The sequence below is a fragment of the Glycine soja genome, chromosome 2, assembly GCF_004193775.1.
Source record: "Glycine soja cultivar W05 chromosome 2, ASM419377v2, whole genome shotgun sequence".
Classification (NCBI taxonomy): Eukaryota; Viridiplantae; Streptophyta; class Magnoliopsida; order Fabales; family Fabaceae; genus Glycine; species Glycine soja.
Window position 1 is genome coordinate 44,450,191 of NC_041003.1, and position 24,800 is coordinate 44,474,990.

Genomic DNA, 24,800 nt, shown 5'->3' on the forward strand with positions numbered 1-24,800 from the left:
TATTAACTTGTTTTAGAACTAAACTTTAAATATAAATCAACTCACATTAAATTAATAATAACTCAAATTAATTTTACAGACATTCATTCAAAAACACACATACATAATAGGTCTAGCGATGAAGAAAAAAGTGAAAATTTATGAATTTGAATCATTTTACAAACAAAAACTAACAATACTACAACTAATATTTATTAATAAAAAAACTCAAAAACATACTTAATGAAATAATATGACACCACGTGTATAAAAAACATGCGTTATATATTAATTACTAATAAGCCCTACATGATTCGTATCAATATTATACACATTTTTTTTATGTGCACAAAGTTTCTTTTGACTATCTAAAAATCACTAAAATTCAGATTGTCAGGAATTGAATCTCATATGATATCTGCATCTGTTAACTACAGTGGATTATACAAACATTATTTTTTTACTTCAAAGTAACTGTAACATTACGCACGCGAGTAAATAAAGTTTAAGAGAATAACTTTAAAAAGAAAATGATAAGGGAAACGGCGTCGTAGTGTTGGTATTAACGAGGTTTGTTTAATAGCTGAGGAAGGTTCACGCGCAAACAGTTGAACGGTTATGATTGCTTGTTCTGACTATCAACGGAATCAGTCACTTGCACTGCATCTGCATAGAGATCCATGATTTCGAAAGAAACCAAACAAGTAGTAACAACCTCGCGTGCCATATTATTTCTTTATCATTTCATTGTTTTTTTTTCAAACTTTGTTGGCTCATATCATTGACATGGCCAAGTACTCCTTCGGTGAGGTTTAACATTTTTACACAATTATTAAAAATATAATTAATATTTTAAATTTTATAAAATGTATCATATAACTTTCTAATACTTTGTTTGATTTTTATTTTAAGATATAAATAATTAATAAATTAATATTAAGAAAATTTATTAATTTAATTAATAATATTATATTTATCTTAAATTGATATATATATATATATATATATATATATATATATATATTAAAATTATCCTTATGAATAAAACTAATAAACATTATTAAGTTATATTTTTTTTCACTGTCATGCAATTTAAGACTAACTTTAATTGATGATATTTTTGTGAAAAAAGAATTAATAGAAAAGATGTTTTAAATTACATTTTCTCTTATTTATTAATACTAAGTAACAACTAGTACTTTTTACCAAAAGTATTCTATGAAAAATGTTATTTAGTGTTTCATTGGTTTTTTAAAACCACAATTAATTTATAACAAATTATTTTTGTTAAAACTTTATATAAAGTGAAATAGAGGAAAAATAACTCTCAGCAATAGGATTAAATTAGATCAAACTCACATTTAAATATAATATGAAAGCTTATGTTAGAAATTTTACATCAATTAGTTATATGATTAAAATATAATAGTATATAAGATAGTTTTTATTTTTTTATTATAAATATTAATTGTTAGTTTGTTAATTTTTATTACCAGAAAATATGGATTCTTTTTCTTTTTCTTAACTATCATTTTGAAGATGATTTTATAAGATTAAGTATGTGATTGAATGAATGTTAATAAGATTAATTTTAGTTAAAATTATTTTAAAATAATATGATTTAATTTGGATATTTTTATTATAAAATTAAATTAAAAATAAAATTTAATACATAGTTTTAGATTCAATAAAAAAAATAATCAAAATTACTTCAATTAAAAAACATTTGTTTCATGGACGTGAAACCAAAAACACGCACTAAATTAAATTCAAATTCACGTTCCAAGAGGCTTCATTTTTGGTACTACATTGCGCGTGTCCCTTCCTGCAATGCATGTACATCTACACACTAACACACACCTTTTTTCTCTCTCCATTCTGTGAAGAAAATCTTTCAGTTTTTTTGAAACAGTACAGATTAAGATTCCCTTTCCCGGTTCTCAGTTCTCACCCCTTTCCCAAACACCCAAAATAATAATAAAAAAACATCACAATAATAAATAAACAATGACTTTCTCGCGTTTCACAGAAAGCTAACAACGCTAACACGCACGTATATGTATCTATCTATGTGTGTGTTAGTGTGTATTGTGTAATGTGTATTCAATCACTCTAAGTTTCAAACTTTCAAATGTCAGAGAGACAGAAGATGGTGCCAACCAGCACTGAACTCCAACCGAGAGCACCTTGCAACCTTGTACTGTTCCTCTCTGCTCCTCCAACTACACTTCCACTTTCTGGTTAGATTTTGGCTTCACATTGTTGCTTTCCTTTCAAACTCAAATGGGGTTTGCCTTTTTTTGAGGGGTGTTTTTGATTTTTAGTGTTGCCAAGTTTGAATGTAACAATGTGTCCTTTTGAGTTCTGAAATGTGCCCTTAAGAGTAAAAATCTTGCCTTTGCACTTGCTGCATGAAATTTAATAATAAATAAAAAGCATCTGCATGTTTTTAATATCCTACTTGCCACCACTACCAGGTTTTTGTGCCTGAAATCTTGGTTCTGGTTGGGTTATTGGGGGTGTGCAATGTGGCTAGAAAAACCCTTTTCATCGAATGCATTTTGAGTGAGTGTTTTTCTTATTTTTTTTAATCTAGATTTTGTAGAGTGTTTACTTGTTTGTTGAAGCAAGGATCACTGTTGGATTCGATCTGTATGAGTTTAAGGTTTGATATTTATTTACCATGGAGTGCTCAGATACTAAGCCTGTGAAACCAAGCTCAAATAATATATCAGAAATGGTGTACAAGTTTGCCAAAGTTTGTAAATTGAAGTCTATTGGGGTGTTCTCTTCCGAAATCCCCAATCTCCCTCACTTGCAAAGATCCATTTGCAATGAGACCCTTCTGAGTGAAAACAGCAGTGAGGAGAACAGATGCTATGACCAAAAAGTGCATCCCCACCCCATTGAAGTTCCTGCCAAAGAGAATGCTTGTGCTTGTTTGGAGGTCATGAGGAAGATGTTTGATGCTGTTTCGGTGTTGAAATTGGCATACCTTCAGCTTCAGCAGGCTCATATCCCTTATGACCCTCAGAAGATTGTTGCAGCTGATGACCTTGTTGTTGCTGAGCTTGAGAAGCTTTGCAAGTTCAAGCGCGAATATGCGCAGAAACACTGCAAGAAAGTGAGGTTCAATGCCGCACGTTCTGCTCCTTTGATGGCTGAAATTGTGGCCAAAGAGGCACTTTTGGGGAAGCTTAAGTCTCAGAACAGTGCCAAAGATTCTGAGATTCTTCGGTTGTGGCGGGAGCTGCAAGATTTGGAGATGGGGAATAAAAATCTGAGCGAGAAGATCAAGCAGATAAGTTCAGAGAAAAGGAGAGCAGGTGTTTTGAGTGTTACTAAGTTTCAGGATGTCTTCAATGCTGCTTCAAAGTCCATTCATGATTTTGCAAAACCGCTGATTAGCTTGATGAAAGCTTCGGGCTGGGACCTTGATAGGGCAGCAAGTTCCATTGAGAATGGTGCTGTTTATTCCAAAAGGTGTGACAAGAAGTATGCTTTTGAGGCCTACATTGCGCGCAGAATGTTTCATGGGATTGTGTTAACCTCTTATGATGTGAGTGATATTATGAAGTTTGGTGACCCTTTTGATGCACTGATGGAAAATCCACATTCAGATTTTGCCAAATTTTGTCAAGCAAAGTACCTTCTTGTTGTGCATCCGAAAATGGAAGAGTCATTCTTTGGCAATTTGGATCACCGAACATTCATAATGAGTGGCAAGCACCCTAGAACCGAGTTCTATCAGTTGTTTGCTAAAATGGCAAAATGGGTTTGGGTTTTACTTGGATATGCTGTGTCAATAGATCCCGAAGCAACCCTGTTTTCGGTGAGTAGAGGAAGTGCGTTCTCCAGCTTGTTCATGGAATCTGTTGAGGAAGAAAAGGAGAGTGCAATTCTTTCAGATGAAGATGAAGAAAGAGCGACACACAAAGTTCAGTTTATGATCATACCCGGGTTTCAAATTGGAAATATTGTGGTGAAGTCTCGAGTTTATATCTCGAAACATTCTTCAAGCTAAATGGTGGACCTTTTAACTGGTAATTCAGCTAACAGAACCAAATAATTTTTGTACTAGAGAGAGTTCTTTTAATGGTACCTTAGCTAGTCAAGATAACCATGACTACTAGGTTATGCTAGAACTTCACCCACCAGTTCTATGTTTGTAATCTTTCCTATTAATTTGAGACCTGAGATATGTAGTAGTTACATTACAGTGGTCTTAAATTTCTTTCTGCACTGTATTTTTTTAAAACCTTTCAAATTTCTCTCTAAACTGTAAATATGTGTGCATCTAAAACTGCCTTTCATGAATGCACTCTAGTTTATTCCGTGGTCATCACTCATCAGTGGTGCTACAAATTACTTTTGGCTTTTATGTAATCACCCTTACCAAGGTGAAACTCTAATTCAGATAGTAGATCAACACCCAAAGCACCTAAGAAACAGTATCCAAATTTTGTCCTTAGTTTATCTCTTTTCAATCATAATATATTAGGGTAATATCTTGTTCTTAAACTGTTGTTGATGTATTAATCTTTTGTACGGATGTTTATTTACTATGCTTATGTATGTGACAACATGCTGTTATTAGTATATGTAGGGATCATATTGGAGACTCGAAACGCAATGGAATAGAATGATTTGAGATTTTTTCTTTTATTTTAAAAAATGCCAATTGCAGTTTCCTGACTTGTGTTCATATTTGCAAGTACATGCTAGAAGTCTTAATATGGGTTCATCCTCAATGCTAATCTTGATAGTTGCCAAAAAGACAAAAGAAGCAAAATCTGAATTCAGTTTTTCAAACCAAATCAGGAATTGGATTTATATGAAAAGGCAATAGTTATAAACCAAAGGTGTTGAGACTTTTGGACAATCAGTTATTTCCTCAAAACTAAGGATGAATAAATCAAGATAAATCATTTCATTAAATATTTTATATAAATTGCATTCATAGATTGCACACATCCAATTTTATGGGAACACCCAATTGAAAATTATAGTTAGAAAAAATTAATATCTATTATTCTATTTATTCTCTCACACTTTCTCCTTAGGCCTTCACTTGGAACTGTCACCTTCCTCACTATCCGGAGAAAACAAGTCCTTACAAAGCTCTCCATAAAATCTACTAACTAAATCAATGAACACAGGACACCTAAGGTTCTTCCAACAATATAGAAGTTCCTCCACATCCATCAAGTCCCTGGTCTTCCCTTCTTCCACAATCATCTCCACCAAATAGTTCTCAAAACTCCTGCATGCATCTTCTACCTCCTGCCTCGAAGCCTCCATCTTCTCTGCCCCGTGAGCCATCACACAAGCCGGGGTAAGTGGCGAAGGAAAGAACGGAGTTTCATGCACATTGGAGGGACTCCTGAGTCCTTGCAATGTGTCAGCGTGCTTAGATTTCTTGGGTGAACGAAACACGGATTGCAACAAGGAAGACATTATAGTTGGTTTTCTTGGGAAGGCCTTAGGGAATGTGGACTTGTGAGCACGGAACTTGAGAGCTCTTATAAACAAATATTTCTTGGGTTTAAGTCTGAAAAATAATAATAGTTTTTTGCATGGCTTGAGAAGCTTGGATTTAAAGACACCCAATGCTTTCCCTTTCATCTCTAACAAGTAAAGAGAGGAGTGATGCTGAAGAAAGTGGAGTGCTTTAGTGTGCTACTTTAGGGTGGTGGCTTTGTTGCTTGTGATTACTATTCTAGGTGGATGAGGATGTTTGTTGGAACCTAAGTTTGTTGTTAACTCGGAGAGAATGAGGTTGTGATGTTGGTTAGAGAAAGAGAGAGAGAGAGAGGAAGTCTATTGGTGTGTTGAGAGGGGTGTGAGGTCTTTAATAAGTTATGCTTATTATTGAATAGTTAGTTGGTGAGTGTGGGTTTCACGTCTTATTGTGATGTGGCATTGGATAAAAATTGGCATAGCAGTGGCATGAAATATGTTACCAAGACAATATACGCGTTAAGGGAATGAATCAGTGCTGTCTTTAACTGTACTATGAGTCTATGACCATTGATTTGAAAAAGAAAAGAAGAAACATTTTATTTATTGTCATCAACATTCTGATCTCTCACATGTATATGAGTATATGCGGAGTTTCAATCATGAATGTAGTAGAATTCTTCATTGCTCTATGACTTCTAGGATAATGTACACAAATTATGAGAAAATTTGTGTGTGTGTGTGGGCCAATTTGAATGTTTTGTTTTACCAAAAGTGAACTTATGACATGGTTTTTATTATTTTCATAAAATACTCTTTCTAACCATTAGTAGTTGTTTGGAAAAGCGTTAGTGTGTTACACTCACGTTGAACAGAAAAATACGCGTTCCAATGCAGACACGCCAAAGCAACTAGTTACATCTAGTTCAAAACAAAACACTAAAGAAAAGTATTGAAACATATTTTTAAAAAAATGGTTAATCATATTATTTATGTGAAATATCACAAATTTTGTTAATAATTATTTTTTTTCTTCAAATAACTTGATTGATAATCTTTAATAACACCTTTCCCCTCGAATCTAAAATATTGCTTAAAAGATTCAAATCTAGTTCTCCTTACACCAACATGTTGGTAATAAAAAAAAATTCTCCTTTTACTACAAGATATATTAAATTATTATTAGAGTGGTGCTATTTATTATGAACAAAAGTTGCACAAAAGGATGACCTTGACCAATGTTCCTTTTTAAACTAAATGTAAAATCAGATTTAGCAAAAAGAACAAGGCCTTCGTGAAGTTATAAGAATATGTTTGTTTCAAACTTATTAGCATTTTTCTTATAATTAACAGTCCAAATACATGGTTTAATTATATCTTTTTCTTCTATAAAAGCTTAAACAAACGCCCTAGTCTTTCTAAGAATATGTTTAGCTTTATAGCAAAGGATATTAGGTGAGATATAATTGGAGTTAGTGGAGTTGTTGGGTGAAAGGATTTCCGGCTTTGTCTTGAGTGTTGTCTCTCTTCTTATTTTATTTCCCTGGCATTTTGTTGGTCAATGAATAAGAAATATAGAGTAAAGTTAGATATCAGATAAGTGAAATTATTATTATTATATTAAACAAATGCTAATTTTTAGCAGAATTGCAGAAGAGAACTAAATTTCAAAAATGTTAATTATGCTGAAAACTGTTATTGATATAAATGAGCCAACTAGGATGAATTTTTCTTTTCTTTTCTTTTTCCCACGTTTACGACGAAACTATATAATTGGAATCATTTACAACCTTATTGGGCTTGAAATAAACTGTTCAAACAGGCTCGATCACTTACATGAAAGGTATGGGCCTTTCTATTTATACCTCCCTTCTCTGTCCTATCCCCTCTTCTCATTCCACGTTTCGGGTGTGTTTTAGTTAAGCTAATTTATAGTTTCTATATTCCAAATGTGATTGCTTCATTCTCAATGAGTTTATAAACACATTAGGCTATGTTTAGATTAAAGTTTGAAAATCTAAGAAAATCTAACTCAGTTCATTAAATATGGTGTGCGAATATTATAAATCTTCTTGTACCGTATTTAATTCTTACAAATAAAAAAAATTAAAGTTTGAAAAGTACAATAAACAATTCTAATACAACAAATAAAAAAATTGTTGTTTCTAGTCTAATAATACTTTTAGACTCAACTTTAATCTAAATATACACTTAGTAGTTGACATCTCTATCCTCATCTCTGTTGTCTTTGAGTGTGGCTGCTGAAACAACTTATTTTAACCTAAGTTGGTAGATTTATCATAAACTAATTTCTGAAACTTTAGATTAATATATTTCAAAAACTAAATTTCAGAAGTATTAAAGGAAATTTAATCTTCCATAAACAAATTTCTGGAAGTCATGTATAAAGCACAAAAGGGATTATTGACAGCTAGGACGAAATGTACAAGCACAGAATGTGAAAAGCTTTTGGTCAATAGGAGTAATCCTTCCCTCTAGTAGGTCAGTCAGTCTTTAAATTAGTTCCAGTATGCCGCTATCTTTCAAGTTTCATCCCTTAATTGCCTTATCCTTTTATTTTATTTTTTCTGTTGCAAGTGTAAATCAACTGATTGTTTGGATCTTCTCGCTGTAACTAGTAATAGGTTTATCTGATGGAAAGTAGTTTTCAGAAATATTAATTTCAGAAATGTGTTAAATATATTAAAAAAAACTCAAATAATTGGTTTTCAGAAGGAGTATTTTTGAGGAAAAAAAATTAAAAAATAGGAAAGAGATGAAAAGAGATAGATACAAATAATATTCATGACATTACATAGTTATCTAAAGACACTGGGCTGGCATACTTAAAAGATATAGGGGACATGCTAGGTGCACCCAGCAACATTACTGGTGCACCCAGCAATTAGGTGAATGGGCAAAATTGCCCTTGTGCCAAAGTTTGAAAATAAAATTAATTTTAAAAAAAATAATTCTTTTCTCCGGAAGAAGGTTCTTCCGGTAGAATAAATTGTTCATCCAAAAGAACCTTCTTCCGGAGAAGTTACTGGAAGAACTTCTTCCGGTAACTTCTCCGGAGGAAGAAATTATTTTTTTTAAAATTAGTTTTATTTTCAAACTTTGGTATAAAGACAATTTTGTCCATTCATCTAATTACTGGGTGCACCAATAATGCTGCTGGGTGCGCCTAGCATGTCCCAAGATATAGCCATATATTGGGCCTGTAAGAGAGATAGACAAACAGACCATAGTAGTTTGACACAACAAGACTACATCCAAAACTTTTTCCAACCTTCATTTGTATTCGAGAAGCCCAATCTGAAATACGAGTTGCTTTTTTTTTTTTTTTTTTATCAATGGAAATTTAGGTGAGTTTCATCGGGAGCTTACCACCACGAGGACATGCTCTAAGATTTAATGAACACTTACATATCCTTACATATTATCTACCAACAAGGTTCATTAAGATATCATCACATTGACAATAACAATCGAACCATTTCATTGTGAAATATGAATTCATTCGATTAATCTTTTGTTGGTCAAGATCTGGTCTTAATTTTCCTGCAAAAATATTAAATAAAGGAAACGAATCTAAGACTTGAGAGATGTTTAAGGCAGCACTAAGCATGTGGGGGATTATGGATAAAAAGAGAAAGAATGTCATGATTCCTAAAGCCAAGAATTGGGGGATAAATGAATCAGCACCCATAACAAAAAATGGTTCTCATCATGATTACTTGTTGAAGGTCAAATACATATATATACACCCCCGGCCAGACAGAGCGTGGAGAACCGGATCATGAGATTCAATCCTTCAACTGCCAGCAAAAATATTGGTAGGCACTCAGAGCAGTCCAGACAAAACAAAGAAAAAAAAATGCGTAAGCAAGCAAGGAAATAAAAGCATGCAATCTTGTTGCATAGTAATATAATGACTTGTTATGTACATAGTGTGTGTAGAGACTTCAACCATAATGAAAAGCCTATGATACATACACGCTTTTAGCATGCAACTTTTTGACATACCGTGTATCTTGGATTGTGAAATCTATGGGGGGACACTTCAACCAATCTAGTAGGTGCCATTTTAAATTTTTGTTAAAATACTTTTTCTTTCCTTAAATTCAAATTCAATTATATAATGCTAATATAAACTAAATTAGTAGTGACACTGCAAACTTGGCTATCTTGGGTGCCTAACACCTTAGTTATACCGCATTAAATTGTGGAGTAATTTGTGAAAGTACTATATTTCTTTGTTTGGGATCTATTTTAGTATAATAATCTATCCATTTTGAACCTATCAAAAACCATGAAACCAGTGATGATCCCTAAACATATGGGTCTCGAATCTCATGTCCTCTCCTGTTAATATTTTATATACAAATATTAATTAATATACTTAAAACACTAGTTAAAAATATAAAATGAGAAATATTTTTATTGAGAAAATCCTATTTTATATTCATTCGGAATAGTTGAGTATCGGCGTTTTTTAAAAATTTATTATTAATAGCGCCCAAATGTAAAGTTTAATTATGATACATTGGTAATGTAAATATTTTCAAATAGTTAATTAATTAGAAATTACTTTATATCTAACTTTTAAGTTAATAATTAAATTTAAAATTTAATTACACTTTTAGTCTTCTTACTATAATCATTTTGCAATTTTGATCTCCACTATTTTTTTAAGAGAAATCTCCACTACTTTAATCACATAGTTTTAATATATCCGTTAATTTAACATTTAATATTTAATAGAAATCTCACTAAAAAATATTTAATAGAAATGTTGATGTAACACTGTTGTAAAGTCATGTGAGCACTAATGCACAACCCCATTAACATTTCTTTTAAATATAGAATGTCAAATTAAGAAATAGACCAAGTACTAAAATTAAACTTTATAATCTCAGCATTCCAATCAATTTCTTAAATATATTTTGGGCGTCCCCTTTTATCATAATGATGAATAGTGTGTGTTACGGAATGTTTCTTATATACAACTATATTACACTTGTTAAAATGGAATTGATTAGCTTAGACGAGCGTGAACATAGAAAACCAATAATGTTGTAGTAATACAAACAGTACGAGCTTTGTGCATGTTTGCTGGTAAGCAATCATGAGAGAAAGTAATTTGGTGGACAAACTTGGTCCCTTGCTTTCATGCTAGAGACTTTAATTTGGACCACCAACTTTTTTTTTTCTTTCTTTCTTTTTATTCTTCCTGTTATAAACCAATCTTTCTGGCTTTATTCATCTTCCATTTCATCTTGAATGAATTGGAAACACATCTGAGAGGCATCACAATAAAGAAACACAAAGAAAAACTTAGAGAGAGCAAGTGTTTGTGTCATTTCTCTGATGGGTAACAACAGGTTCAAGTTATCAGATATGATACCAAATGCTTGGTTTTACAAGCTGAAAGACATGAGCAAATCAAGGAAGAGAAATGGTTCTCATGCTATGAAGAGTAAAGTGTCTTCACCACCAACAACAACAACATCACAAAGGTCGCTGCCAAGATATTCACACTATTTCTCCACTGAGCCTATTAGAGCTGGTAAGCTATACAACACTCCCATTCACACCAAAGACTTGGACATGCCATTCACTGATTCACCTAGAAGGTCTTCCAAGAGAAGGGCTAGGAGAAAAACCATCTACAAGCCTTCTCCCACCGTTGTTTCGTCCTCTTTCATTCCCTCTTCCGGCTATGACTCCGCGAATCATTGGATCAAGCCATGCCAGGTTCAGTCACCAGATTATGATGTGTCTTCAGCTGAAAGCTCTTCTGAGTCTGATCTTCATGAGTATGCTTATTCAGAGTCTGAATGTGACAGCTTTTCTGTTCCTGATTTGCTTAATGGAATGGACACTAATTGCAGCTGCAGAGTTAGCTCTTCCACTAATGACATCATCATTGACATGAACAGTGAGTCCTTCCTTGGGAATCCAGAAAAGCAAGATGGGTTTGATGCAATTTCACAGCTTGGTCTTGCTCCAATATTGACAAGGCCAGTGAAGTTTGATGATAAGGTCATCGAAGCCGCTGAGGTGAGAAGTTCAACTGATTTGGATGAAATGCAGGATGATCAGTCTTTCTCAATTGAGATTAACAAAGAGGAAAGCATTAGAACTCAAAGGAGGAGGAAAAGCAATCATAGAAAGCCCTTTGCTAATTCTGCAGGCATAAGGCTTAGAGTCAATTCTCCAAAACTTGCAAGCAGAAAAGTTCAAGCATGTGCAAGAAGGAGTGTGTCATCCACTGCAAGCAAAGGTTCAAGGAGTACAGGCTTTCCAGATGGATTTGCTGTTGTTAAGTCCTCATTTGATCCACAAAGTGACTTCAGGGAGTCAATGGTGGAGATGATTGTGGAGAACAATATCCGCGCATCGAAGGATTTGGAGGACTTACTTGCTTGCTACCTTTCCCTCAATTCAAGTGAATACCATGATCTCATTGTTAAGGCATTTGAGCAAATTTGGTTTGACTTGGCTCAACTAAGAATGTAAAGATCTTATTGTTATCCAATGCATATTTATAATCTTGTAACTATCACCAGTCTTTTGATCAACTTCTGTTCTGAATTATCAGAAATTTGGTATCCTCATATAAAGAATATCCTCAAGTTTTGACAACCTTAAATGTGCCAAGAAACATTGAATTTGTGTTAAGAATCAATTGATTTTCTCACTTGCTTTAGAATTTTGATATGGGTTGCGTAAACTGTTTCCACTCTCCACTATATGATTCAAAATCTCTAGCTGGATTACCTGATGACTGCAAACAAATGACAGAAACACTTGCTGAATTCCCTTGCTACTTCCTTTCCACTGTTGTCACTATTTGAGTTGTTTTGGATATTCTGTAGTGTCAAACTCAAATGTCAGTTAAATGTCTTTTTGACATGCAAAAACAGCTTCTACAATCTAGAGCTCAATGTCAGTTTTTTTAAGTTCTTTTCTGCAACCTAGCATACCAGACTCCACAAACAGAAAAACCAAAAATAAAAAACAGCTCTCTCTGTATCTAATTATCTTTAGTTGTGCGGTTTGACAAATTACTCCAATTGTGGAAAAGTTAGTTCTGCAGTATAAACAAGTTACACAGGAAAAAATAAATTGACCAAGTGTTTTTTTGACACGAATTTGACAAAGTGTTCCTTTAGATAAAAATATGATTATTCACATCTCTATGAAATAGGTAATGACTATTCTTTACAGAAAGTCTCTAATTATATAGGAAATTTGTGACAAGAAGCCCTGTAGCAGATTCTCATTTCCTTTAGCAATGGTGTTAGAACTTGGAAATTGTATCAACCGCAATTAGTGGCAAGCGATCATACAATTATGGTTGCTGATATGTCATGAATCAGAAAGGTATACATTCCCTATAAGAAAAATTGCCATCCACATTGTCAATGATAAATCAGTCAAATGCACTAGATAACATTGCAATGATGTCGTCAATTCTGTTTTCGGGGTCATATGAAAGCAAATTGAATGAGATATGAAAGTTCCTCATAATGTAACTCTCTTTTCTGGCTACTTATATCAACTAATAGCCCTGAATGACATAAAACATGGTAGGTCTTCACAAAAAACTATGATAATTTTAAGATCGGTAGCGACCATAAATGTTTTTTAGTCAACGTTTTAGTAAAGATATTTCCCTCAATACAAGAATATTTCATAAATATTGGAAAGTTAGGTTGCTCCCAGACAAGTAGCATATACCTTCTATACATTAAATTTTTACCATCTTGGGCAAACTAAATTGATGTGGTACCCTTGTACTCTTTACTCGAGCAATGTTACACCCTTATGAAAGATCCTCTTATTAATTCACCTAGCATCAAAAAGACATTATATAAAAAGTAAATGCATTTAATATGTGTTTGATTTCTAAGCAGTCTAAAAACATTTATACTATCAAAAAATTAAAAATCACAGTATTATTTTTAAAAAAATTATTATAAAAATTAACAAATTTATGATTTATGAGTAGATATCAAAATAAAACTCTTTATATAATCTTTTTCTTAACTTAGATATATTATTTCACTGAGAGTCAATGATAAATTCTATTAAAATTTATTTAAGGGATTAATTTTTTTTAACATGTTTTTTCATATATGTGAATATCAAATTCTTGATCATGTTTAAGGAATAATATTTTTTATCAATCATGTGTTAGACCATGTTAATCTTTACACAATCAATACTTACACTATTGACTCCTTTATTATTTTGAAAAGATAAGTAGTATTGAATATATTTTTTATTTAGTAAATAGAAGGATTAATAGAAAGATCTTGAACTAAAATAATTATTCTCTTTAACCCCCTCCTTTTACTTGATTTGGGCACCAGAGTTAAATGTATTGGCTGGAATGGTATGAAAAATATGTGGGACATGAAGTTGAGTTTGGAAGCATGATAGACGAGAATGAATGTGGAATATTTGCTGCTTTCATTCATCACAAATTGATGATGATGCATAATCTATCAAACCATCATAAAGGTGCAGAAATATTTATGTCATAGTACGTGGGTGGGGTTAATTGGAGACGTTAATAGACCAGGAAAAAAGAATAATTGATTATTAGTACCATTATTGATTATTCTGAAAATCTTGCAATATTACTGATAAAGATTAATTTTGTCAGAAGAATATGCATGGTTGTTTAATTTTAATTTAAGGACAAGGATAAGGGAGAGAAAATTAGAGGAGGGCTTGATTAAGAAAATTTGAAGACTTCTAGCTTAGATGGGAGCTACACCTACACGATCAATCTCTTCACATACAGAAAATTAATCATTTCTGGTCATGTTTCTTGAAAAATCTACTAGAGCGTGGATTAATTCTAGATTGCTCCAATTCACCTGAGTTTGAAGTACTGTGTGGAACCCAAGTTTAAAAATTCAAGCAGCATTGACATTTGAAACCACAACATACCTTTCCACACTATAAAATGAGCTTATGATAAAGTTTACGCTCTCTTGTATGAACAGACTCGATCTAAAACATCATTATTCCACGATGATCCAATATTATTAAGCTTCACGATCAAGGGACATATAAACACCATAGATTTATTCAAATATGCATATCTACAATTAATCATAGCCTAGAAAATAACGCCATGCTGCATCTAACAAATGAGACAAGCGATAGTGATACAGCTCCACACCATTCATAATTTGAGTACATTAGTCATAATGTGGTTCATCATTATAAATCTCTCTTTTTGGTACATATTATAAATACATCATTTTACCATAAGTAAATTCTTAGGATAGATTAAAATGGTCAAACGAAGGATGTCGCTTTTGGATTCAAAATTAATGATTATTTGATATTTATCTTTAGCTTTTTCATCTAAGTGCTATAACCCCTGGTGTGAAATAGTGCAACTCGAAACCCTAGCAATAAAACTAGGCACATGAACACTCTACAGAGTTATTATATGGATACTCAGCCAGCTTTAGCAACTAGCTATTTTCACAATTGTTCCGAGAGGAGCAGCGCTTGAGATGAAAATCAAAATTTAAATCTAAATATATGAGGTTTGGGAAATGGAAATGGCTATTATTCCTTTATTTCTTGCTTCTTTAGTTAATTTATGGGTAAGGTCAATCAATCAAATTTTTTTATTTTATAGATAAAGCCAATCAATTAAGATTAATATTTGATTTTATGTTAATGGTCAATCATAAGTAGGGATCAAATCGTTACTACAATAATGCTGACATTAACATCTGTCTCTTTGATCTTAAAAGATTGATTTTTTAGAATTTTTTTTATTTCTTATATACCTCTTCATATTTTCGTTATTTAATTATTACTTCCACCTTACTTACAAATTGTCAATTATTCATTTTTCACATTTTATTTGAAATCTAAATAGATTAATTTTTATTTGAAATTTCTCCTCTAATTTTTTTATGCATGCATGATTAAATTGGACAAATTTGATCGAGTATCAACAATCACATCTAAAACTTCTAAATTGATTGCTATGGACAAAGTTCATGTCACAATAACAATGCCACAAACAAACTACGTATACACACATGACCTCTGTTAGAAAAAAGTTTTGCCACATGGCTCTTTGAATTTTATAACTGATAGCAAAAGCAAAGGGCTCACATACAATCATCTTTAACAACATACAAATCAGTGTATGTTCCAAAAATGAGAAAGCAACTAGTAAAACAAACCACTGGCATAGTGAATCTTAATCCTAGCTTGTCGACCAGCTGCATCTCCTTTCATTTCCATGCATCTACAGAAATAGTAGAGCTTGTTGGTCCAGCATCTTGGGAAAAGTTCTCCATCGCCTAAAATCATTTTTTGTTCAGCACACTCCATAATCTATACACATAATCACATTCATCTGAACCTAACTCCCAAACAGTGTATATTTTCCTATCTTAGTGGCCAAATATAACACAGAAGGCTATGCATGCATCACATCTATTATTTTTCAATGTTTAAGAGACACTCATTTCTCAAAAAAATCATCTCTTAATTTTTCCTCCCTTGCCACTCCTTGGAGAGTTCTCATTTGGAGCAACACATACATGCTGTGACCTTTTTGTGGAAACATCACAAGGTGCCTGAAATCCAATATTCTCCACAGCACCAACTGTCTTGAATAACCTTCTTTTGTTCACCTCTTCAACCAGTGAACGGTGCAATAGTTGGCTCCTTATATCAATCAATGACCTGTTCCTTGTTAATCTATGATGATTGTTCATCATCATCTTGCTTTTACTAGTGAGAGGAACCTGTGATCCTACCATGAGTTTATATTGGTTGAAATTGCTCAAGTCTTCGCCTGAGGAAACCTTTTTGCCCTTGTTGTGACTCTTTGTGATGGGAAGTTTATCTTTTCTCAAAGATGGCACGTTGTACTCTTGATGATGATCATCCAGAGAATAGTAATTCAAGTTGGAATATGTCCCTTGTGAAGAGCATCGTGAACTGGTATCATCATGCAAATCATCTGCAATAATAGTTGGTCATGTTAGTGTGTTATACAGAGAACGACCAAAAATAGTTAAGCCATATTCTTATTAAGCAAGTTTAGGGATTAGGGCCGGGGGATATGGGAAATTCTTTAAGTTCAAAATTCAAAATATTATATGGTCTTTTATTTTGTTACATAGATATGATATGGTCTAAACACGTTATATAAATTAAAAAAAAACACTTTATATAAATGCATAATATTTAGTTATTTACAAAAAAACATCGATTATTTCTTAGAAATGCATAATTACATGAGTACATAAATAACTATTCTTATAGATAAAAAAAATTATATTAATAATAGATGATGATCATAATTACCTAAAGTATATTTGTAATTATTAGGAATGTTTCCTAAAAATTTGAAGCCTTAAACAAATATATGAATCTTAATCTGCTGTCTTAAATTTAGGGGCCCTTAAGCTGCTGCCTCCTTGACCTTGAGGCAGCCTGGTGATCATAACATGAAGCCATAGTTACATATATTTCCTTGCCCCTATCTAAATATATTATTTCCCCTATGAAAAAGTCAAGAAAACTACATATTTTCCCCTAACTCATGTCAAAATGTCAAAGAAAGCATCAATAGTCTTATTAAAAAAGAAGTATTGACTTATATAATTGCCTACTATTTAATATAGCTTTCGTTGACCAAAAAAAAAAAATAGCTTTAAGAATCCAGATGAGAAGATAAAGTCATACACAAGTTTAGTCGCAATCAAAGTTTCAAAGTATCAGAACTGTATGGCAAATATATAAGACAATTTTTTAAAAAAAATATATGAATAAAATAAACTAGCTAGAGGCTCCCCAGACACGTATTTAGGTACATCGTATGCGTATTGCATCAATACGTACAACACCGATACTTTGTCATTTTTAGAGTATACTTAGGCTTCATAACTGTATTAGATTTTAAACTAGACTCTTCTTTCAATTATTCACAAAAATTGAAATTGAAATAAGAGAGGATTAGGGAAGTGGGTGGAAGACATGTTATCAGGCAGGCTATACCAGTATACCCTTTCTAAAAATATTATTTGTAGGATTTCATAACACCATGTTCCCTACATGCAGTAGTTAACTAGTTATGTGCTAAAGAAAATTGTTATTCCATGTCAATCTCTATGTGACACCTGATCAAATTTTTTAATTTACAAGAAAGAATTAATAACATTCAACTGCGTGTTATGTTCTGAACTAGACGCGACCGCCTAATATTCAATCAGTGGAGCTATTAAATAGGACATCCACAACATCATTAGAGAAATGGACCAAGAATACATACCATGGAGCCAATAATATCCACTTGATATTTCCTCAGCTTTGCTGACTAAATCTGACATTGATTCTTGGAACGATGAACTAGAAGAGAACGAGCGGAAATGATGATGAGGTTCATCATCATCACAATCATCATCCAGATAATTGAATGTGTGGAAGGCATCTGAACAACTACTTTGCCTTCTGTGAGGTAGCAGAGCAGATATCTCTCTGTCAATCATATTTGCAATCTCAAAAGGCTCCCAATCTGCAATCTCCAACTCTTTCACCATCTCGGTTGCAACATCAATAGGTGTGTCAGATAATATGTCAAAGGGAAAAAATACATTTCTAGCAGAACCTGCACAAAGAATATGTAAAACATGACTAATAAATAGTTTAGTGTTCAAATCTCAAGAAGCATGTACTTAGAGTCTTGGTCAATTTTAAGAGAATTTTTTACTTAAAACGAACCAACTAGATATTGCAAGTTAAGCAAAAGATTACAAACCATCCTTATCAGAAATTTGCACTTTGAGAAAGATAGTGTCATCTTCTGGGTTCAGCTTCCCTATCACTTTCATTCCAGTCCTAGGAAGATCATCACTTAATTGCAGTTTCTCCATCTCATTGACATTCAAAAATGGTTTCTGAATTGCAAATTTCTTTGTTGATGATGGATCATCAGACACAAGAAAAGGGTCAAGCAACAATTCTTTTGCTGATGGTCTCTTTTCTGCAGGTACCAAGCATCTTCCAATAAATCTTTGTGCTTCCATGTCTTCAATCCGGAAAAAAGCCATTGGTAGTTTTCCCTGAAATATAAAATGCTACCTCTAAATAAAAATTTAGCTTTACATATATCCTGAAAACTTACACTAGAATCTGAACTTACCGATGTCACTTTCTTGTAGATTTGTGCTGGATTAGAACATTCACTATATGGATATTCAGATGTGAGCATTTCCAGAACACACATGCCAAATGAATATACATCAGCAAGTTCATTGTATTCTTCCTCATACAATTCTGGTGCCATGAACTCAGGAGTGCCTAGCACAAAAAGAGAAAATTTTATTTGACAATAATAAATAGTAGCAGTTTCTTAGTACAGTACTTGCAAGTGTGCAACACTTATTGGAATCATAGTGAGTACCTATAACACTATGTGCTAATTGGGAACCGCGAAGAATTGCAGCCAGTCCCAGATCACCAATTTTTACTTGTCCAAGATGACCATTGACAAATATGTTATCACATTTGAGGTCCCTATGGATCACTGGTGGATCATGGCAATGTAGATAAACAAGACCTTGCAAGATTTGGCAAGCCCAATTCTTTATAGCTTGTATGTTGACACGTTTATAATTCTTCCTGTATCTGCACATGCCAGAAAATTATCAGTTATTTTTTTAGGTAAACCTAGGGTATCCCTTGCCAGGAGTTAAATACTAATTTCTCAAGATACTGAGATAAATTATCAGTGAATGAAATGTATATTGCAACTTTGTACTTTTACATGCTTTATGAAAACCATCAGTTATTTCATAAAACATATAAAACCAGAAAGTTGCAATATACATTATAGTCTCGTTTCTTTTCTGTTCTCTTATAAGTGTCTATTAACTATAAACTGTTAAAATTTTCAATAGCTTCACTTGTATGAAACAAAATCCATGTGATGACTTAGTCCTAAGTAGCCTAATTTTTGTAAGGTACTACAATATGGGACTGCAGTAATTGCCTAAGTTATAGTTGGAAAGGAAGTTAGTTACTCTCTCAGTGACCCAGATGTGAACAATTCTGTGATAAAGTTGAAGGCCCTGTTATCAATATCAATCCAAGAAGTGTAGAATCTTATGATGGACTGATGCTTGAGGGTACTGAGGAGATGAACCTCTGAGTAAAGCCGCTGCAAATCGTCCGGCGTGCGAAGCGCCTCGTTGAGTCTGACCTGGTTCCATGCTACCTCAATTCCAAGCACCTCATCGATTGCTTTGTACACTGTCTTCATTGCCCCTTTTCCAAGAACATCTCCAAACTAATAATCAATCACAAGCAACACATAACGTGTCACATAAGAAACAGTGTCTCAATCATTTACAATCCATAACACATACAGTTTTAGAAACACACTGTTTCTCCTTAACTTAATACAATTTTAGGAGATTATTTATCAAAGTCTAATGGTAACTAAATAGCACATGGCTTAAACTTTCTTACAATACTAACCATGTGAACAAAAATGGCAAAAAAATTATGTCTCATCTAAAAATAACACGTACATAATACCTATGATACACAAAAACAAGGGGGGGGGGGGGGGGGGTATATTTTTTCCCCTATGCACAACATAAATAAACATAACAAATGGCACAAGAAATGGAATGAAAGCAGAGAAAAACAGGGGTTAGAACTTACCCTGCCATACCGACCAGTTGGGTCGGTTTCCACATAACAATTTTCTCCCATGTTTGATTCGTATTTATATGCACCAACTTCGCAACCACCTCTTATATTTATTGAAACACTATAATTTTTTTACGCTGCAACTTAATTGTGCAGACTGCAGAGAAGAACAAGAAGGGAAAAAAATGAAAGCAGAACAAAATTTCAATATGGTATTATCCTATATCCTAGGCTTTCCTTCATGATTTACGTGAGAGAAGATCCCAAAAAATAGCCAGAAAAGTCTAGAATAGTCAATGCTCTGCATCATTTTTCCCATGCTCACAACCGTACATGTTAAGTGGTTATAGTCCTTAGCAACCATTTGATTTTGTTTTTCTCGTTTCTTGTTCTATTTGAAAACGAAAGTTACAAAGGGGAGAGAGAGAAAGTGGTGCACGGTGTGATTGGATGGGAGAATAAGCAGATACTATTTAACAAGGAAAGTGACAGGTTCGTGTCAAAGTACCCCTTTTTGATTCAGGGTATTAGCAGGGGATTTGTGGCAGGTAAGAGTTTGGGACAGGGTCAGTTTTGGGCATTCACAAGGCACAAAGAATGGTTGGCATAGATAAGAGAAAGCACTAAGGCACGGAACTTGAAGAATCTGTGGACCCTCTTTGATGTAATCATTGGTGGGAAACAGAGGAAGAAGATGCAAAAAAACAGAGTGAGGAGATGCAGGGGAGGTAACAATTACAGGGGAGAAATGAAGTTGTGAAGGTGGTGATTTGTTGTTGTTGTCAGATTGTAAGTATATTTTATAATGAATAATGGTTGGTGATATGATGTTCATATGATAATAATAATAATAATAATAATAATAATAATAATAATAATAATAATAATAATAATAAAGAGAGTAGAACTATAGAGCATGATGATGTCAGCTAGGGTTGGTGGTGGGAACCTCTTTGTAACTTACTTGGCAGCATTGAGGGTGGGGCCAGTGAGTGGAGAAAGACAATTTGTAAAATGCTCTGTCAGCATTTAACTTCTCTAGCTTTGATTTTGAATTATATGCATTCTCCAATTTTGGTTTTATATATATTAATGTTAGTTAATGTTAATGCAAAATTATACCTTGTTTTGATTAATGTTTAATTATATGAATTTAATTGAATATATTAATGGAAGAAATCTTTTTTTTTATATATATATTATCATTCAATTATATAAGTGGAAATTATTAATTTTTTAATAATTACTTTAAAAATTATATAAGATTATTTTAATTAATTGATGGTAGAAAAGTATTTAATTGTATAAATGATTTTACTACCTTAAAAAATTATACTCAGACTTAACATATCATATTTTATTCTATTTTTGTTTGAATGAACATTTTAATATTTTTATAGGCCACAAATATTTTTACCAAAGACTATCCTATTCCTATTCAAGTTATAATAATAATATGTGTGACAACACTCTTCCCTACTATCATATTTGAGACTTTATTTCAATTTTGTTTGAAATTTTTTTTTCCAAAAAAATTATGAATAAATTTAAAATACATGTTTAAAATTATTGAATAAAACAAGCATCCCCCCCCCCCCCCCCCCTAAATTTTAAAGTGGATAATAGGGTATCTAAAATTAACTATTTTTGATATTGAAAGTTGTAAAAAGAAGGAACATAAAAAGAATGTCCTTGGAAAAGTTCATTTATAATTACTCACTTTTATTAAGAGATTCATTTATCTTTTAGAGAAATAGAATGTAAATTTTAAAATTAAAAAGAAAATTAGTGCAATGTATGGATTAATCTAAAAGTGAAGAGTATAATTTATCCTTAATATCATCATCAAATATATATTTACTTTAAACATTAAAAAGTTTATTAGTCAGGTATTTTTAGTTTATTTTTTTTTCTATTAATCAATCATAAATTACTTTAGTATGAATTTTAAAATAATTACTATAAAAATTAATAAACTTATCTTTGATAGTTTATAATTAGATAGCAGTATATAAAAAATTACAGCGTCAACGTATATATTATTTTCTCCAATTTAAAATAGTGTTAGATTTAGTAAATATTTTTTTATTTGTAAGAAACCATAAAATTAGAACATAAATGCATAAAAAAATAAGTAAAATTAATTAAACAATAAAACATATAAATATATATCAATTGAAAGATGTGAAAATTTGTAGCTTGGTAAGAAGAATGCAATTTTGGGACGACAAAGTTGATTTTAGTGAGTGGAATGTGGAATAATGTTACCCCACCACTTACTCTGGACCGGTTATGCTAGGCTGCTAGTCCTATCCTATGCCCATCAGACTTTTATGGTAGCTCTGTGTGTGTCACTCTGATATCCATTTCCCCATCTTTTATTGTCGTCCAGAGTAATACGTGCTTAAATATGTTTTTGTTTGTGTAAAATGAGTGAATTTTCTTCTGATCTGTGTAAAAGTGTTTTTTACTTTCGCTTATCTAAAGTCTAAAATCTGTATTTTTGGTTCTTATTATCATAAAACATCCGTTAATTTGAATATTTGAAGAGATTTTTTTTTATTATTATTATTAATAGTCTTATTCAATTCAAGCATCATGGTTTTTCTAAAAGATAGTCGTAGATTGTAAGAAAAAAGAAGAGAGATTTAATATTATATCAAATTTTATCCGATATATTTCAGATTTCTATCTAAATTCTGAAGCTTAATGACTTATATTCCACCATGTGTTTTTGAATTGTCATAGTTGGTGCTGGTTGAATCAATGAATCTGAGTCCTCGATCTGTTCTTGTTATTCGCGTAATGGCAGAGTTACGCTATGGTAGGGAATATTGTTATTTTCTTTTATTTTACTTCTATTAATTTTATAATATAACTATCCTAAATAAATATTTGGCTAAACTAATTATCTGATTTTTTATTGGTGATATACATTTAAAAATCAATATCTCCAAAAAAAAATAATCAATCCTTATACATTTTTATAGGAACTAAAATTTAATTTCTTTTATATGAAGATTGATTTTTAAGTAAGTGTATCCTATATATAATATAATATAAGGATCAAATAATTAATTTATCCTTTTTGTTACTCTACCTAGACATATAAGAATTTTTCATATTTTAGATTCTTTGTAGTGATACTAATACTAAAATAGTAAATACTAAAATGTTCAAGCTGTGTGAGTTGGTGTGAAAGTTGGTACAAATTGTTTTGTTCCTTTTACTTTTCATTGGATTGGTTTAATTTGTATAGATAGGACCATTGTTACTAAGGGTCCCCTCAGAGATCACAAATCTATTTACAATTAAGTAGGAATTGAATTTATTCTAAAAAGTACCATATAAGATGTATTTTCATTAATCCCTAAAAAAAGATGTAATTTCATTCATATCATTTCATAAGATGCCATGTTCAACTTTGATCATGTTTTGGATAACTGATGGGTCAAGATCCGATTTTCCACCTTAAGTGATCCTAGATAGGACTTAAAAAAGGCTATTCCAATAGCATGATCGAAAGTGAATAAGATCTAAGAAATTTTTCTCTCCTTCAAAAGCAAATACAGAATAATGAATTTTTTTCCTAAAAAAAAGAATAATGAATATTGTTCTTGACTCAAATAAAGAACCCGTAAATTTTATTCGCTTTTAGTTATGCTGTCACATGACCCAAAACTAATTGTACCAAAGTACCACCTAGGCAACTGGGGGTAAATGGCATTTTACATAATTGAACAAAGGGAAAAAGAAAGTAAAGAAAATGAGTGAAATATATATTTTATGTCCTCCTCCCTTCACATAAGTCAATCTTATATCTTCTAAAGAAATAAAATGTTAATTAAAAAAAATAATTTTTAATTAGAAGATATATACATTAATAATATAAAATAATTTTACATTATTAAATTTATTAACTTTTATAATAATCATCTTAAAAATTATTATAAAAATGATTTTTAATTAATTGATAATATATAAACGTTTTAATGCACGAGTTCCCTTTGAAAGTTTTTTTTAATGTGTTTAAACTTTAAAGTAGTGTTTTGAAAGCTAACATTTTAACATCTTATACATATGCAGTATGTTTAATTTAATTTTTTACTAATAAATATCCGGTATATTGTGTGTGTGTGTGTGTATATATATATATATAAATGAATTATAAAAATATAAATTTTAGAATATTTAAGAGACATATTTTATTAGAAATAAAAAATATAAATTAAAAAAATACATGCATTATGCTGGTAGAGTGGTACTCTTCCTTGGGTGAATGTTATATAAATAATAATTGTATTTGTACATACAATTTTTCTAAAAGAAAGTTTATACAATAAAAAGATATATAAGTATCTTAAATAAAATAATTGATAAGAAGAGAAAGATAAATGCAATTACTTAATCAGGATGTTTTGATAGCGTAAAAAGAATTGTATTATCATTTAATTATGAATTATTATACATTATAATTAAATTTATTGATTTTTATATTAACTATCTTATAGTCATTCCTAAGATGTATGAAAAATTGAATTGACAATGCATGAGAATTAACTAAAACAATAGTATGATAAAATTTTCGTATACATTTATTATCTATAACTAATAAAGATGATACTAACATCTTTTTGAGG

At 31.7% G+C, this 24,800-nt stretch overlaps 4 protein-coding genes across 6 annotated transcripts; 2 read left to right on the forward strand and 2 right to left on the reverse strand.

Annotated features, from left to right (window-relative positions):
* Positions 1-1,885: 1,885 nt before the first annotated feature.
* LOC114397186 (protein GRAVITROPIC IN THE LIGHT 1-like) lies at positions 1,886-4,450 on the forward strand. Of its 3 annotated transcripts, none has more exons than XM_028359291.1 (2): positions 1,886-2,219; positions 2,676-4,450. In XM_028359291.1, the coding sequence occupies exons 1-2, from the start codon at positions 2,111-2,113 to the stop codon at positions 4,001-4,003; spliced, it is 1,437 nt and encodes a 478-aa protein (XP_028215092.1). In that variant the 5' UTR covers positions 1,886-2,110; the 3' UTR covers positions 4,004-4,450. The 3 variants fall into 3 exon arrangements, with proteins under 3 accessions (XP_028215092.1, XP_028215096.1, XP_028215105.1); XM_028359295.1 differs by having other exon boundaries at positions 1,888-2,219; positions 2,576-4,450; XM_028359304.1 differs by having other exon boundaries at positions 1,888-2,219; positions 2,607-4,450.
* A 436-nt stretch (positions 4,451-4,886) lies between these two features.
* Positions 4,887-5,786, reverse strand: LOC114397205 (transcription repressor OFP17-like). Its single transcript, XM_028359308.1, has one exon. It carries the CDS (start codon positions 5,602-5,604, stop codon positions 5,047-5,049), a length of 558 nt encoding a protein of 185 aa, XP_028215109.1. The 5' UTR covers positions 5,605-5,786; the 3' UTR covers positions 4,887-5,046.
* A 4,747-nt stretch (positions 5,787-10,533) lies between these two features.
* LOC114397225 (transcription repressor OFP1-like) lies at positions 10,534-12,090 on the forward strand. Its single transcript, XM_028359322.1, has one exon. It carries the CDS (start codon positions 10,813-10,815, stop codon positions 11,962-11,964), a length of 1,152 nt encoding a protein of 383 aa, XP_028215123.1. The 5' UTR covers positions 10,534-10,812; the 3' UTR covers positions 11,965-12,090.
* A 3,344-nt stretch (positions 12,091-15,434) lies between these two features.
* LOC114397214 (probable serine/threonine-protein kinase WNK4) lies at positions 15,435-20,940 on the reverse strand. The gene is made up of 7 exons (XM_028359315.1): positions 20,173-20,940; positions 19,527-19,792; positions 18,908-19,131; positions 18,647-18,804; positions 18,263-18,566; positions 17,777-18,112; positions 15,435-16,462 (listed from the first exon to the last, which is right to left on the reverse strand). The coding sequence occupies exons 1-7, from the start codon at positions 20,221-20,223 to the stop codon at positions 15,975-15,977; spliced, it is 1,827 nt and encodes a 608-aa protein (XP_028215116.1). The 5' UTR covers positions 20,224-20,940; the 3' UTR covers positions 15,435-15,974.
* Positions 20,941-24,800: the final 3,860 nt, after the last annotated feature.

Coding starts and splice junctions, on each gene's coding strand:
- LOC114397186 (XM_028359291.1), top strand. CDS start 2,111: ATGTCAGAGAGACAGAAGATGGTGCCAACCAGCACTGAACTCCAACCG. Junction 2,220..2,675: donor AACTACACTTCCACTTTCTG/GTTAGATTTTGG, acceptor TGGAGTGCTCAG/ATACTAAGCCTGTGAAACCA.
- LOC114397205 (XM_028359308.1), bottom strand. CDS start 5,604: ATGAAAGGGAAAGCATTGGGTGTCTTTAAATCCAAGCTTCTCAAGCCA.
- LOC114397225 (XM_028359322.1), top strand. CDS start 10,813: ATGGGTAACAACAGGTTCAAGTTATCAGATATGATACCAAATGCTTGG.
- LOC114397214 (XM_028359315.1), bottom strand. CDS start 20,223: ATGGGAGAAAATTGTTATGTGGAAACCGACCCAACTGGTCGGTATGGC. Junction 19,132..19,526: donor ACATCTGGGTCACTGAGAGA/GTAACTAACTTC, acceptor TGGCATGTGCAG/ATACAGGAAGAATTATAAAC. Junction 18,567..18,646: donor TCTACAAGAAAGTGACATCG/GTAAGTTCAGAT, acceptor TTTATATTTCAG/GGAAAACTACCAATGGCTTT.